The 13795-nt window shown below is 39.1% G+C and overlaps 1 protein-coding gene across 18 annotated transcripts in view; it reads left to right on the top strand.

Moving 5' to 3' along the window:
* The window catches only part of R3HDM2 (R3H domain containing 2), a 197468-nt gene that overhangs the window by 149748 nt on the left and 33925 nt on the right, over positions 1-13795 (top strand). For 17 of the 18 annotated variants that reach the window (XM_036894828.2, XM_036894836.2, XM_036894829.2 and 14 more), the window contains 4 exons: positions 11285-11326; positions 11874-11960; positions 12483-12609; positions 13512-13590. In XM_036894828.2, coding sequence (XP_036750723.1) covers positions 11285-11326; positions 11874-11960; positions 12483-12609; positions 13512-13590 — 335 coding nt within the window. Of the gene's footprint in view, positions 1-1034; positions 1185-11284; positions 11327-11873; positions 11961-12482; positions 12610-13511; positions 13591-13795 lie in introns of all 18 variants that reach the window. The other variant, XM_057486812.1, reaches the window with a different exon arrangement.

Genomic DNA, 13795 nt, shown 5'->3' with positions numbered 1-13795 from the left:
CCATGCCAATAGGTGGCTGGCCGAGCTTCTTCCAGTTCTTTGGTACCCAGCCAGCCCAGGCTCTGAGCCTATTCAGTCCTCTTTCCTATGGTCACAGCTAGATTCCTCTATGACCCAAGTCCAAATTATATAAATCCTTTCCTTCTTTCCCAGTGATGAGAGTATGGTCTTTGTTATATGCTTAGGAAACAGACTCTCACTGTAGTTAATTTAAAAAGCAGTAGCAGCAACATTTGGGAGGTCTAGGAACTTGAAGCATAATTTCTCTTGACGACCCAGTTCACCTAGGCCTTGTCGTCTTTAAAGGTTAAAACAGCAGCAACATAAAGGGGTGAATTTAAATCAGACAACCCTCTGAAATATTTTGTTCTCTAGCTGCCTGCTTTTCTACTGTCTTTCCTCTTACAGTCTGCCAGATCTCTGTCCTGGCTGCTTTTCTTTCCTTTATTTTCTGCATGTGAGTTGTCATTTCCTGCCCATCCTTCCAGAGTTTGTGGAGACAGTCTGTCACTGTTCCAACTATATTTCCAGCCTCCACTGATCCCAATAATGAATTTTAAATCTTCAGGACAGATAAGTGATGAATGTTTAATTATGTGCTGTCATGTTACATGGAAGATAATAATTAAATGAACTTTTGGGTCCAAGTTACTCTATTCTCAGGAGACTATTTTAAGTGTTCTGAACTCCTGTTGTGTGTATTCCTTGAAGATAGGCAGAAAAGAAAGGATGTCTATAGATTTTATATACCCTATGGACACTCAATTTAAGAATGTCTTTGCCTGGATATACAAATAGGTTGTATATGGGAAGTTGAGAGGGGAACCTCCCTCTGCTCAGACTCATTTTTGCTGCTTCTAGAGTAGGTGGAACTGCTGCCATCTACTGGAGCTCTTTCTCCTTCTGGAAAGTCTTCCATCTTCAGTCCTGCTGGCCACCTTTCCAAAGCCCTCTACCCTCTACCACTTCCCAGTAGATCATGTGTGGCTTCAACAGCACTAAAAGTTCTACCCTTTTTCCTCCCTTCCCCCCAGCTCACACCCCAGAAGACTCTTACTGATGCTGTCAAGGGAGTGCCTGTTAGGAGCTGGAGGTGGAAAGTTTGCAGACTAGGGACTTCTCATTGAACTGTGTGACACATATTCTTGGAATCAGCCTTTGGAACTCAGAACATCTTTTGCATGGTAACGGTACTATAAAAGGCAGGTTCAGAGATTCAGTTTAGAATGGGTGAGCCCTGATTTAACATACTGAACTTAGATGGGTTCTTTAAATAACCGTCTGGGTATGGCCTTCTAGCTTGGCTTTCTGCCTTTAAAACTTGTAATCTCTTCTAATTCATGTGCCATACTACTTTAGAAAGATGGTTTTGAAATAAAGATCTGATTATATTAATTCTCTTCAAACTTTTGTGTGTCTCATTGCCCTAGGCTAAGTACCAGATTTGTCAGCCTGATATATTGTGGCCTAGTCTAGTCCCTTTCCTGCCAGACATCAGCCTCTGGCTTCCTGTGCTTCAGCATTGTCTGATTCCTTGGTCCCTGTTATAAATAGGAGCTGAAAAGTTTAGAGAAAGGATGCATTTGTACATGCTTTATCTGCCTAGAATGTCCTTCTTGATATTCCTGCCCCAGCCTCCTCTAATCCCTGAAATCCCTTGCCAATGTCTAATACCTATTTATGCTTCAAAACTCAATCCAGATGTGTCTCCTTCCAGGAGGCCTTTCTTGGCAAGCTTACTTCACCCATTGCAGGTCTACAATGTATAATTTTGTTTAACACCTGTCTCTTTCACAGAACACAAGTAAGTTCAGTGAGGCCCGGATTCCTTGGAGGCACTCAATATTTGTGAATGTATGAATGTGTGAATCACAGGTCAGAGTCAGACACTTGTGCATGTGCTCTTGTAGCACTCCATGAGTATCTTTGTAATGCACTTAATGTACTATATTGTCATTGTCTATTTGTCTTCTCCAACAGGATTATGAGTTCCTTTTTGACAAGGTTTGTGTTTTATCTCTGTGTCCTCCATACTTAGCATGATGCCTGGTACATACTAGGCTTTCAATATGTGTTTGTCTATTAAATTGGTATAACCTCTTTAAGGGTGATTTGGCAGTACGTTATCAAATTTTTAAGTGAACTGAGATATAATGTATTTGCAGATATATTCAGTGATCTGGTCATTGAACTACTGTTTATTTACACTAATGAAAAATCCAAAACATCCTGCATTGTGCAATTTAAGGAACTGTGAAATAAGTTAAGGTACAGCAGCACAATGGAATGCCATATAGCTGTCAAGAAAAACATCTTGAAGGATTCAAGATGGCGGAATGAGAGGTGAGACAGAGAACTCCTACCAAAACCACATATATTACAAAGATATAGTTAATGCAACTAATGCTAAAAGAGCAACAAGAAAGAAGGTTGCACCAGACTGCATACACCTGGAGAACAGAGCAGACCTCACGAAACAGGGTAACATACTAAAGCCTTGATCCGGCAGGACCCAAGCCCTTCCCCCACCCCAGCTCACCAGCTGGAGGAAGAGAAATGGAGCGGGGAGGGGGTGGAAGCCTAGGACTGCTGAAAACCCAGCCCTGGAGATCTGCTATGGGAGCACAAACCTACATTGCATGGTGCTCTGGAGATTAGTGGAGTTGGACAGCTAAGACAGGCGGAATACTTGGAGAAACAGGGGAGACAGGCACTGCAGCCTGGAAGCAGGAAACAGCTCTTTTCTCCCCTCAGGCACCAGCACTGCTCCCCTGCAACCCCCAACATCACTCCAGGGGCTGAGCAGCTCCAGAGACTAGAGCTTCTGGGCAATAGAGGGCGACACATAAAAATGTGAAACTTCAAAAGAACCTGGTTCAAACAGAAATCTCGCAAATACCAGAAAAAGAGCCAAATGAAACTGAATTCACCAATCTTCCGGAGAGTTCAAAATAAAAATCATAAACATGCTCATGGAGGTACAGAAAAATATTCAGGAACTCAGGGATCAATTTAGGACAGAGATTCAATCATTAGGAAATTACATATCTGAAGTGAAATATACAATAAAGGGATTTAAAAGCAGATTAGATGTAGTAGAAGAGATGGTAAATGGAATAGAAATTAGAAAAGAGGAATACAAAGAAGCTGAGGCACAGAGAGAAAAAAGGATCTCTAAGAATGAAAGAATATTGAGAGAACTGTGTGACCAATCCAAACGGAACAATATTCGCATTATAGGGGTACAAGAAGAGAGAGAAAAAGGGATAGCAAATGTCTTTGAGGAGGTAAATGCTGAAAACTTCCCCAATCTGGGGAAGGAGATAGTCTCTCACTCCATGGAGGTGCACAGATCTCCCAACACAAGGGACCCAAGGAAGACAACACCAAGACATATAATAATTAAAATGGCAAAGATCAAGGATAAGGACAGACTTTTAAAAGCAGCTAGAGAGAGAAAAAAGATCACCTACAAAGGAAACCCATCAGGCTATCATCAGACTTCTCAACAGAAACCTTACACTCAAGAAGGGAATGGCATGATATATTTAATTCAGTGAAACAGAAGGGCCTCGAACCAAGAATACTCTACCCAGCAAGGTTATCATTTAAATTTGAAGGAGGGATTAAACAATTTTCAGATAAGCAAAAGCTGAGAGAATTTACCTCCCACAAACCACCTCTACAGTGCATTTTGGAAGGACTGATATAGACGGAAATATTACTAAAGTTAAATAGCTGTCACCCAGGGAAATAAAACGACAGCAAAGTAAAACAATTAATTACTAAGCAGATGCAAAATCAAATTAGCTACCACCACAGTTAATCAAGGGATTGACAAAGAGTACAGAATATGATACCTAACATATAAAGAATGGAGGGGGGAGAAAAAGAAAGAAAAAAAATCTTAAGTTGTGTATGTAATAGCATAATAAGTGAGTTAAATTAGACTGTTATATAGTAAGGGAATTACCTTTGAACCTTTGGTAACCACAAATCTAAAGCCTGCAGTAGCAATAAGTACATACCTGTCAATAACCACCCTAAATGTTAATGGTCTGAATGCATGAATCAAAAAACAGAGTCATTGAATAGATAAAAACATAAGACATGTCTATATGCTGCCTACAAGGGATTCACTTCAAACCCAAAGACATACACAGACTGAAAGTAAAGGGATGGAAAAAAATATTTAATGCAACTAATACGGAGAAAAAAGCAGGAGTCGCAGTACTAGTATCAGACTAATACAAAATAGACTTCAACACAAAGAAAGTAACAAGAGACAAAGAAGGACATTACGTAATGATAAAGGGGTGAGTCCAACAAGTGGATATAACTATTATAAATATCTATGCACCCAACACAGGATCACCTACATATGTGCAACAAATACTAACAGAATTAAAGGGGGAAGTAGAATGCAATACATTCATTTTAGGAGACTTCAACACCACTCATTCCAAAGGACAGATCAACCAGACAGAAAATAAGTAAGGAGACAGAAGCACTGAACAACGTATTAGAGCAGGTGAACCTAACAGACATCTACAGAACACTCCATCCAAAAGCAACAGGGTACACATTCTTTTCAAGTGCACATGGAACATTTTCAAGAATAGATCATTTACTAGGCCACAAAAAGAGCCTCAGTAAATTTAAAAAGATTGAAATTGTACCAGCCAGCTTCTCAGACCACAAAGGTATGAAACTAGAAATAAATTACACAAAGAAAATGAAAAATCCCACAAACACATGGAGGCTTGATAACATGCTCCTAAATAATCAATGAATAAATGATCAAATAAAAACAGATCAAGCAATATATGGAGACAAATGACAACAATAAATCAGCACTGCAAAATCTGTGGGATGCTAAGAGGGAAGTATATTGCAATACAGGCCTACCTCAGGAAAGAAGAACAATCCCAAATGAACAGTCTAAACTCACAATTAATGAAAGTAGAAAAAGAAGAACAAATGAGACCCAAAGTCAGTAGAAGGAGGGACATAATAAAGATTAGAGCAGAAATAAATAAAATCGAGGAGAATAAAACAATAGAAAGAATCAGTGAAAGCAGGAGCTGGTTCTTGGAGAAAATAAACAAAATAGACAAACCCCTAGCCAGATTTATCAAGAAAAAAAAGAGAGTCTACTCACATAAACAGTCAGAAATGAGAAAGGAAAAATCACTATGGACATTACAGAAATACAAAGGAGTATTAGAGAATACTATGAAAAATTATATGCTAACAAACAAGATAATCTAGAAGAAATGGACAACTTTCTAGAAAAATACAACCTTCCAAGGCTGACCCAGAAAGAAACAGAAAATCTGAGCAGACCAATCACCAGCAATGAAATTGAATTGATAATCAGAAAACTTCCTAAGTACAAAACCACTGGACCAGATGGTTTCACTGCTGAATTTTATCAAACATTTATAACTGGTTAGCCAGAGACGGGTAAGATTCCTCAAGGGAGGAACAACCTAAGACAGGCACAGTCGCAGGGGGGCCATCAGGTGAGAAATTGGGGATCAACAGAGGTGAGGCTTAGAACCTCACCCCCCCGTTCTGAGAGAAATCTTCTGCATACGTGGATGTTTTATTGCCCTTGTCTAGCTTGGATTAACACATAGTCTACAGGCACACACCTGATCATCTACATTTGCTCTCTTACAACACTAAACTATGTTTTCTACCTTTATCTTGTATCTACTTACCACTTCAGCATTTTATTAAAAATAATAATAGAGAGAAATGTGGTATCCACATATAAATCAAGTATAAAAATCAAATGAGTATTCATATTTGAACTGACTGTTTATAGTTCATAATGCATGAGCAAAACCGAAAGTTTCTGTGATGACTGCCCTTGTACTGTTCACCATGTAACTTATTCCCTATGTAAGAATTTGTTCTCCATTTAAGAACTTGTTCGTTATGCTTCAGAAGATTGGAGACTGATGAAAATTAGGCTTGGGGTGGATTAATGATTGTGCATTGAGCATTGACTCCCCTATACAGAATTTTATTGTTGTTAGCAACCGTTTGATCAATAAATATGAGAGATGCCTCACAAAAAAAAAAAAAAGTACACACTTCCAATTGTAAAATAAATAAGTAACCAGGAGGTAATGTATAGCATAAGGAATATAGTCAAAATATTGTAACAACTTGGTATGGTGATAGCTGGTACCTAGAATTATCATGTATATAAATGTTGAATCACTGTGTTGTACACCTGAAACTAATGTAATACTGTGTGTCAACTACCCTTCAATAAAAAATAATTTTCTACAAAAAAAAAAACAAAAACATGTAGTGATGACCTAATACGCATCCTCCTTAAAGTTTTCCCGAAAAGTAGAAGAGGAGAGAATACACCCAAACTCATTCTATGAGGCCAGCATCACTCTAATACCAAAACCAGGCAAAGGCCCCACCAAAAAAGAAAATTACAGACCAATATCCCTGATGAACATGGATGCAAAAATACTCAACAAAATATTAGCAAACCAAATTCAAAAATACATCAAAAAGATTATCCATCATGATCAAGTAGGATTTATTCCAGGGATGCAAGGATGGTACAATATTTGAAAATCCATCAACATCATCCACCACATCAACAAAAAGAAAGACAAAAACTACATGATCATCTCCATAGATGCTGAAAAAGCATTTGACAAAGTTCAACATCCATTCATGATAAAAACTCTCAACAAAATGGGTATAGAGGGCAAGTACCTCAACATAATAAAGGCCATATATGACAAAACCACAGCCAACAGTATACTTAACAGCGAGATGCTGAAAACTTTTCCCTTAAGATCGGGAACAAGACAAGGATGCCCACTCTCCCCACTTCTATTCAACATAGTACTGGAGGTCCTAGCCACGGCAATCAGACAACACAAAGAAATGAAAGGCATCCAGATTGGCAAGGAAGAAGTTAAACTGTCCCTGTTTGCAGATGACATGATATTATATGTATAAAACCCTAAAGAATCCACTCCAAAACTACTAGATCTAATATCTGAATTCAGCAAAGTTGCAGGGTTTTAAATTAATACACAGAAATCTGTTGCATTCCTATATACTAATGATGAACTAGCAGAAAGAGAAATCAGGAAAACAATTCCATTCACAATTGCATCAAAAAGAAAAAAATGAGAGATGCCCTCACAAAAAAAAAATATATATATATATATACACACTTCCAATTGTAAAATAAATAAGTAACCGGGATGTAATGTATAGCATAAGGAATATAGTCAAAATATTGTAACAACTTGGTATGGTGATAGCTGGTACTTAGAATTATCATGTATATAAATGTTGAATCACTGTGTTGTACACCTGAAACTAATGTAATACTGTGTGTCAACTACCCTTCAATAAAAAATAATTATCTAAAAAAAAAAAAAGAATAACATACCTAGGAATAAACAAAGGAACTAAAAGACCTATATTCTGAAAACTACAGGACACTCATGAGAGAAATTAAAGAAGGGACCAATAAGTGGAAACTCATCCCATGCTCATGGATAGGAAGAATTAATATTGTCAAAATGGCCATCCTGCCCAAAGCAATCTACAGATTTAATGCAATTCCTATCAAAATACCAACAGCATTCCTCAATGAACTAGAGCAAATTGTTCTACAATTCATATGGAACCACAAAAGACCTCGAATAGCCAAAGCAATCCTGAGAAGGAAGAATAAAGCGGAGGGAATTATGCTCCCTGAGTTCAGGCTCTTACTACAAAGCCACAGTAATCAAGACAATTTGGTACTGGCATGAGAGCAGACCCATAGACCAATGGAACAGACTAGAGAGCCCAGATATAAACGCAAGCATATATGGTCAATTAATATATGATAAAGGAGCCATGGACACACAATGGGGGAAATGGCAGCCTCTTCAACAGCTGGTGTTTGCAAAACTGGGCAGCTACATGCAAGCGAATGAAACTGGTTTATTATCTAACCCCATACACAAACGTAAAGTCAAAATGGATCAAAGACCTGAATGTAAGTCATGAAACTATAAAACTCTTAGAAGAAAACATAGGCAAAAATCTCTTAAATGTAAACATGAGCAATTATTTCCTGAACACACCTCCTCAGGCAAGGGAAACAAAATAAAAAATGGACAAATGGGACGACATCATGCTAAAAAGCTTCTGTACAACAAAAGACACCATCAGCAGAACAAAAAGGCATCCTACAGTATGGGAGAATATATTTGTAAATGATATATCTGACAGAGAGTTAACATCCAAAATATATAAAGACCTCACACGCCTCAACACCCAAAAAGCAAATAATCCTATTGCAAAATGGGCAGGTGATATGAACAGACACTTCTCCAAAGAAGAAATTCATATGGCCAACAGGCACATGAAAAGATGCTCCCCATCACTACTTATCAGGGAAATGCAAATTAAAACCACAATGAGATATCACCTCACACCAGTTAGGATGGCCAACAAAGAAAAGACTAGGAACAACAAATGCTGGTGAAGATGCAGAGAAAGGGCAACCCTCCTACACTACTGGTAGGAATGTAAAATAGTTCAACCATTGTGGAAAGCAGTATGGAGGTCCTTCAAAAAACTAAAAATAGAAATACCATTTGATCCAGGAATTCCACTCCTATTAATTTACCCTAAGAATGCAGGATCCCAGTTTCAAAAGACAATGCACCCCTATGTTTATTGCAGCACTATCTACAATAGCCAAGAAATGGAAGCAACCTCAGTGTCCATCGAGAGATGAATGGATAAAGAAGATGTGGTACATATACACAATGGAATATCACTCAGCCATAAGAAAAAAACAAATCCTGCCATTCGCAACAACATGGATGGAGCTAGAGGGTATTATGCTCAGTGAAATAAGCCAGGCAGAGAAAGACAAATACCAAATGATTTCACTCATATGTGGAGTATAAGAACAAAAGAAAGCTGAAGGAACAAAACAGCAGCAGAAGCACAGAACCCAAGAATGGACTAATAGTTACCAAAGGGAAAGGGACTGGGGAGGACGGGTGGGAAGGGAAGGATAAGGGCGGGGAAAAAAGAAAGGGGGCATTACAATTAGCATGTATAGTGTTGGGGGGACACGGGGAGGGCTGTGCAACACAGAGAAGACAAGTAGTGATTTTACAGCATCTTACTATGTTGATGGACAGTGACTGTGAACGGGGATGGGGGGGGACTTGGTGAAGGGGGGAGCCTAGTAAACATAATGTCCTTCATGTAATTATAGATTAATGATACCAAAATAAAATTTTAAAAAAAGAAGTGGTACATATACACAATGGAATATTATTCAGCCATAAGAAGAAAACAAATCTTACCATTTGCAATAACATGGATGGAGCTAGAGGGTATTATGCTCAGTGAAATAAGCCAGGTGGAGAAGACAAGTACCAAATGATTTCACTCATCTGTGGTGCATAAGAACAAAGCAAAAACTGAAGGAACAAAACAGCAGCAGACTCACAGAACCCAAGAATGGACTAACAGTTGCCAAAGGGAAAGGGACTGGGGAGGGTGGATGGGAAGGGAAGGAGAAGGGGAATAAGGGGCATTAGCACACATAACGTTGGGGGTTGGGCACGGGGAGAGCAGTATAGCACACAGAGAAGACAAGTAGTGACTCTATAGCATCTTACTACACTGATGGACAGTGACTATAATGAATGTGGTGGGGACTGACGGACAGTGACTGTAATGGGGAATGTGGTGGGGACTTGATAGTGGGGGAATCTAGTAACCACAGTGTTGCTCTTGTGATTGTATATTAATCATATCAAAATATATATATATTTATTTTAAAAATGCATTAGATCTGCTCTAGAGTGATATCCACAGAAAAGGTTTAAAAGCTGGGTTCAGAGCAGTGTGTACAATAATTTCTGTTTGGTTAATAAAAGTTATGTGTATATATGCACAATAAGCTTATATGTATGCATAAAAAAATCTGGAAAGATTATAAGTTCAGTACTAGTTGATCCTTTAGGAGAGAACCTGGAAGGAGGGGACAGATGTGAATGAAGACTTACTTTCTGTATACCTACGTCATTCCTCTTGAATGTTTGTGCTATGTTTATGTTATTACCTATTTGAAAAATAGCAATAAAGACCGCTTCATATTCCTGGACTGTGGCTCTTCTTTTACTGTAACAGATCTCGCCACAGACCTGATCCATTTCTTACTCTGTCCATCCACCTTCTCAGTTCTCCATTTCGCATTGTAGCAGTGGTAACTACTGAAGAAGACAAAGGATAGAGAAATCCTCACGTACCCAGGACTATGCTGGCACTCTTCCTCTGTCTTGTTTCCCTTCTCTTACCCACCAGAAGTTCTTTCCACACCCCAAAAATGGCAGTGAATTCTATCTTGAAGATCTCAGAAACCCTAAATGCCTTAAACTATACATAACCCTACCCAGCCTCTTTCCAAAGCCCCCTATTTGACTTCTCAGCTATTCAGAAACCTTGTCAATTAGTTGTTTCTTCCCTCATCCCACTTCAGGCCCTCATTGGTCATCTTCCTTAGCTACTGCCCTGCTCCTGCCCACTCTCCCTACCCTCCTTTGCTCTAGAGGTCTTGTCCAGATCTTCAATGCTTCCTTCTTTTTATCCCATCCCATCTGATATCCCTGACCCAGACAGGCTATGAGAGCTACCACCAGGAGCTTAGAAGTGGGATAATTCTGCTATTCAGGGAGGAAGGCAGTTAGCAAGAAGAGGCTTCATTCCATTACTGCAGCTATAGGGATAAGTTTTTTGAGTATCTCAAGGAACTGTGAATGTGTTGTCCTATAAAGATGTTATTTTAAGTGATGGTTAGGGGGCCATATCTCACATCTATATGAGTTAAATAGCCTCCTGTGAGCAAGCTTGGATGAAAAACACTCTATCATGGTATGGTCTTGACATTTCCAGAAGGCATCCTAATCAGGAGAAGATTCCATGGTTTATCCAAAAGTAATTTTTTCAATCTGTGAAATAGACCATCTAGTCAGTGTCTTCTTATTCTTTATCTCAGTGGTGAGTGGTAATTTGTAAGTGGCCTCTGGCCCCATCTGTGTCACAGTTGATAGCATTGAAGCATAGGGGAAAAACCACACCAAGTGGGTCTTACCATAGTTTGGCTATTGTAATGGTTTTATAGTCAGTGCTTTTTCTTTGTAAAGTTGTATTGATTTTAACTTGTATTGATTTTCTCCACTTAAGATTAATGTTTTTAATCCCCTTCTAACAGAGGCGGACATCCAACCATGGTCATGCCAGGAAAAGAGCCAAGGTGAGAGCCCTTTTCTGTATAATAGTTCCCTGTGTCCATGATTTTGCTTTCCAAGGTTTCAGTTACCCACAGTCAACCATGGTCCAGAAGCAGATGGTCCTCCTTCTGATGTATCATCAGTAGGTCTGTCTTAGCTTAATGTTATGTCACAGTGCCTCTGTAGTCCCCTATTTCATCTTGCCACGTTGAAGCTAGGACTTTAGCTCTTAAATCATTGTCTGTCTGTCAAGCTGTATATCCTAAGTAAACTTCTCAGTCTGAAATTGGAGCACTGGGCTCAAGAGAGAGGAGAGCTAAGTAAAGTGGTTTTCCTGTTATCTGTCCAGAGTAGCTGTTTCCATACATCTACTGTTTTAAGCAGGAGAATCATGTTGCAAGTGAATCAGGAACTAACATGTAAGATCTGTTTCAAAAACCCCTGTTTGATGGAAGCAGCAATTAACAGAGCCAAAGAGGATGACCTTCATTCAGCCAGAAGTTTTCTGAATGCCCACCATGAAAGTACATATGTGTATTTGGGGTCTTTTTGTTTTGTTTTGTTTTTCAGTCTAATTCCAAGCTGAAGTTGGTACGCAGCCTGGCAGTGTGTGAGGAGTCATCTGTCCCATTTGCTGATGGATCACTAGAAACCCAGGTAGGTCCTTTTTAAGAGTATGTGTAGCTTTTGAGTTTTGTAGTTGTTTGATAAACTGTAGAATAGCAATCACAGCATAAACATTAGGCTTGAAAATTAGGGTAAGTGGAGCCTCAAAACAAGCTGTTGCAGTAAAGCAGAACATGGGTGAGAGCTTGAAGTATCGATCTTCACACCTAGGCCACCCAGGGTGATGCAGACTAGAAGATCCCAGGGCTAGAGCTTGTGAATTCCCACCCACACCCTTTCCCTCTTGTGGTCAGAACCATTTCCATCCAGTTCCCATGCCAAAAACAGCGAGTGTAATTTGAGTTATCCACATAGTAGGCTGTGATTGTTGGTAGAAGAGCCTTGGCCTTTACCCTTTTGGTAGAACAAAAAGCTAAACAACTTTATTAACAAAATACTTTCTTTAAGAGAATACTGCCACCCCCAAGATTGGCCTTGGAGATTTCAAGGGAGCTACAGGAGAGTTAAAGTCCTTTTTCCCATTTGATTTATTTATTTTTCCCCTTGTCCGAGGATATAATTCAATTACACATCAGCTGCCCCTCTGACAAGGAGGAAGAAAAATCCACCAAGGATGTCTCTGAAAAAGAAGACAAGGACAAAAACAAAGAAAAGGTCCCAAGAAAGATGCTATCTAGAGGTGAGGACTTTGCCCCTCCCTCATCTGTCCTAAGGCTTGGCTCTGCAGTACCTTTTCCTTCCACCTTAAAGCCTGGCGCCTGTTGGCCTTATTGGTCCAGCAGTTCAGTGGCCTGCTGACTACTTGGTTGCTTGAGGAGGTGTCTACCCAGGTTACGTTCTTTGCTACTTTATCCAACCCTGCCTTTTGGCTCACATACCACAAAGAACCACTCCAGCAATATTGTCACTGCCCATAGGAGAGCATTGTAGTCAATTCTGATTTTACTTTTGCTCTGAAATAAACAATGATATAGACCACCACTGATAGCAGATCCTCCAGATGCCAATTATATTTTGGTTTTGGGATGCTTGGAGTGATTTCTCCTTTAATAATGCAGATTGGCATCTAATTATTAAGTTCTCTGTGGTTTTAAACTCTTGGGCTGGTAGCAAAAAGATGGTCCATAAAAACAATAATTGAGAAGAAAAAGGGGGGATTAAAAATTTATAAATTAAAAATTTATAAACAAATATAAATAATCAACATTTGAGCAAGTTGAACATTGTTGAGATTCTGGAAAATTTAACACTAACTGCTCTTACCTGGAATTTACTTTCCTTAACTAGAATAAAGCTCACTTTGTTTTGGTCAGGGCATTCAGTAAATACTTACTGATGGTAAGGTTGCTTTTCATTGTAATACTGATGCAACACTATGAAGCATGTTTTACCTTCTGTCATTGTCATGGGAAGTTTGGGGAGCTGGTAAATCAAGGTCATTCTGGTTTTGCTAAAACCCTTGAAGTTTGATTCTACTTCCCTATTCTCATCTCAGTCAGGTAGGTTGTGGGCCTCTGCTTGGGATTAGATATGCAAAGAAGTTTAATTTATTTTAAATTTCTTTTGTTGTGGTGGTTCTAGACTCCAGCCAAGAATATACAGACTCCACTGGAATAGACCTACATGAATTTCTTGTAAATACACTGAAAAAGAACCCAAGGTAAAAACATGATTTGATGAAAGGGGGATACCAGAGACCAGCAGGATATCCAAGAGGCCAAGTAGCTTCTCAGAATTTTTCCATTATTAGAATCTAGGATGCCCATCCCCTACTACCGTTTCTCTCCAGTGTAATTTCATATTCTGTGAGGGATTCAGAATACCCTCATGTAGAGGTTTCTGCTTTCAGAGGAGTTGAGGGAAAT

The sequence above is a fragment of the Manis pentadactyla genome, chromosome 10 (genome assembly GCF_030020395.1).
Source record: "Manis pentadactyla isolate mManPen7 chromosome 10, mManPen7.hap1, whole genome shotgun sequence".
Lineage (NCBI taxonomy): Eukaryota > Metazoa > Chordata > Mammalia > Pholidota > Manidae > Manis > Manis pentadactyla.
The sequence above is the reverse complement of the archived record's forward strand: the minus strand, read 5'-3'. Positions and strand labels throughout refer to the sequence as shown.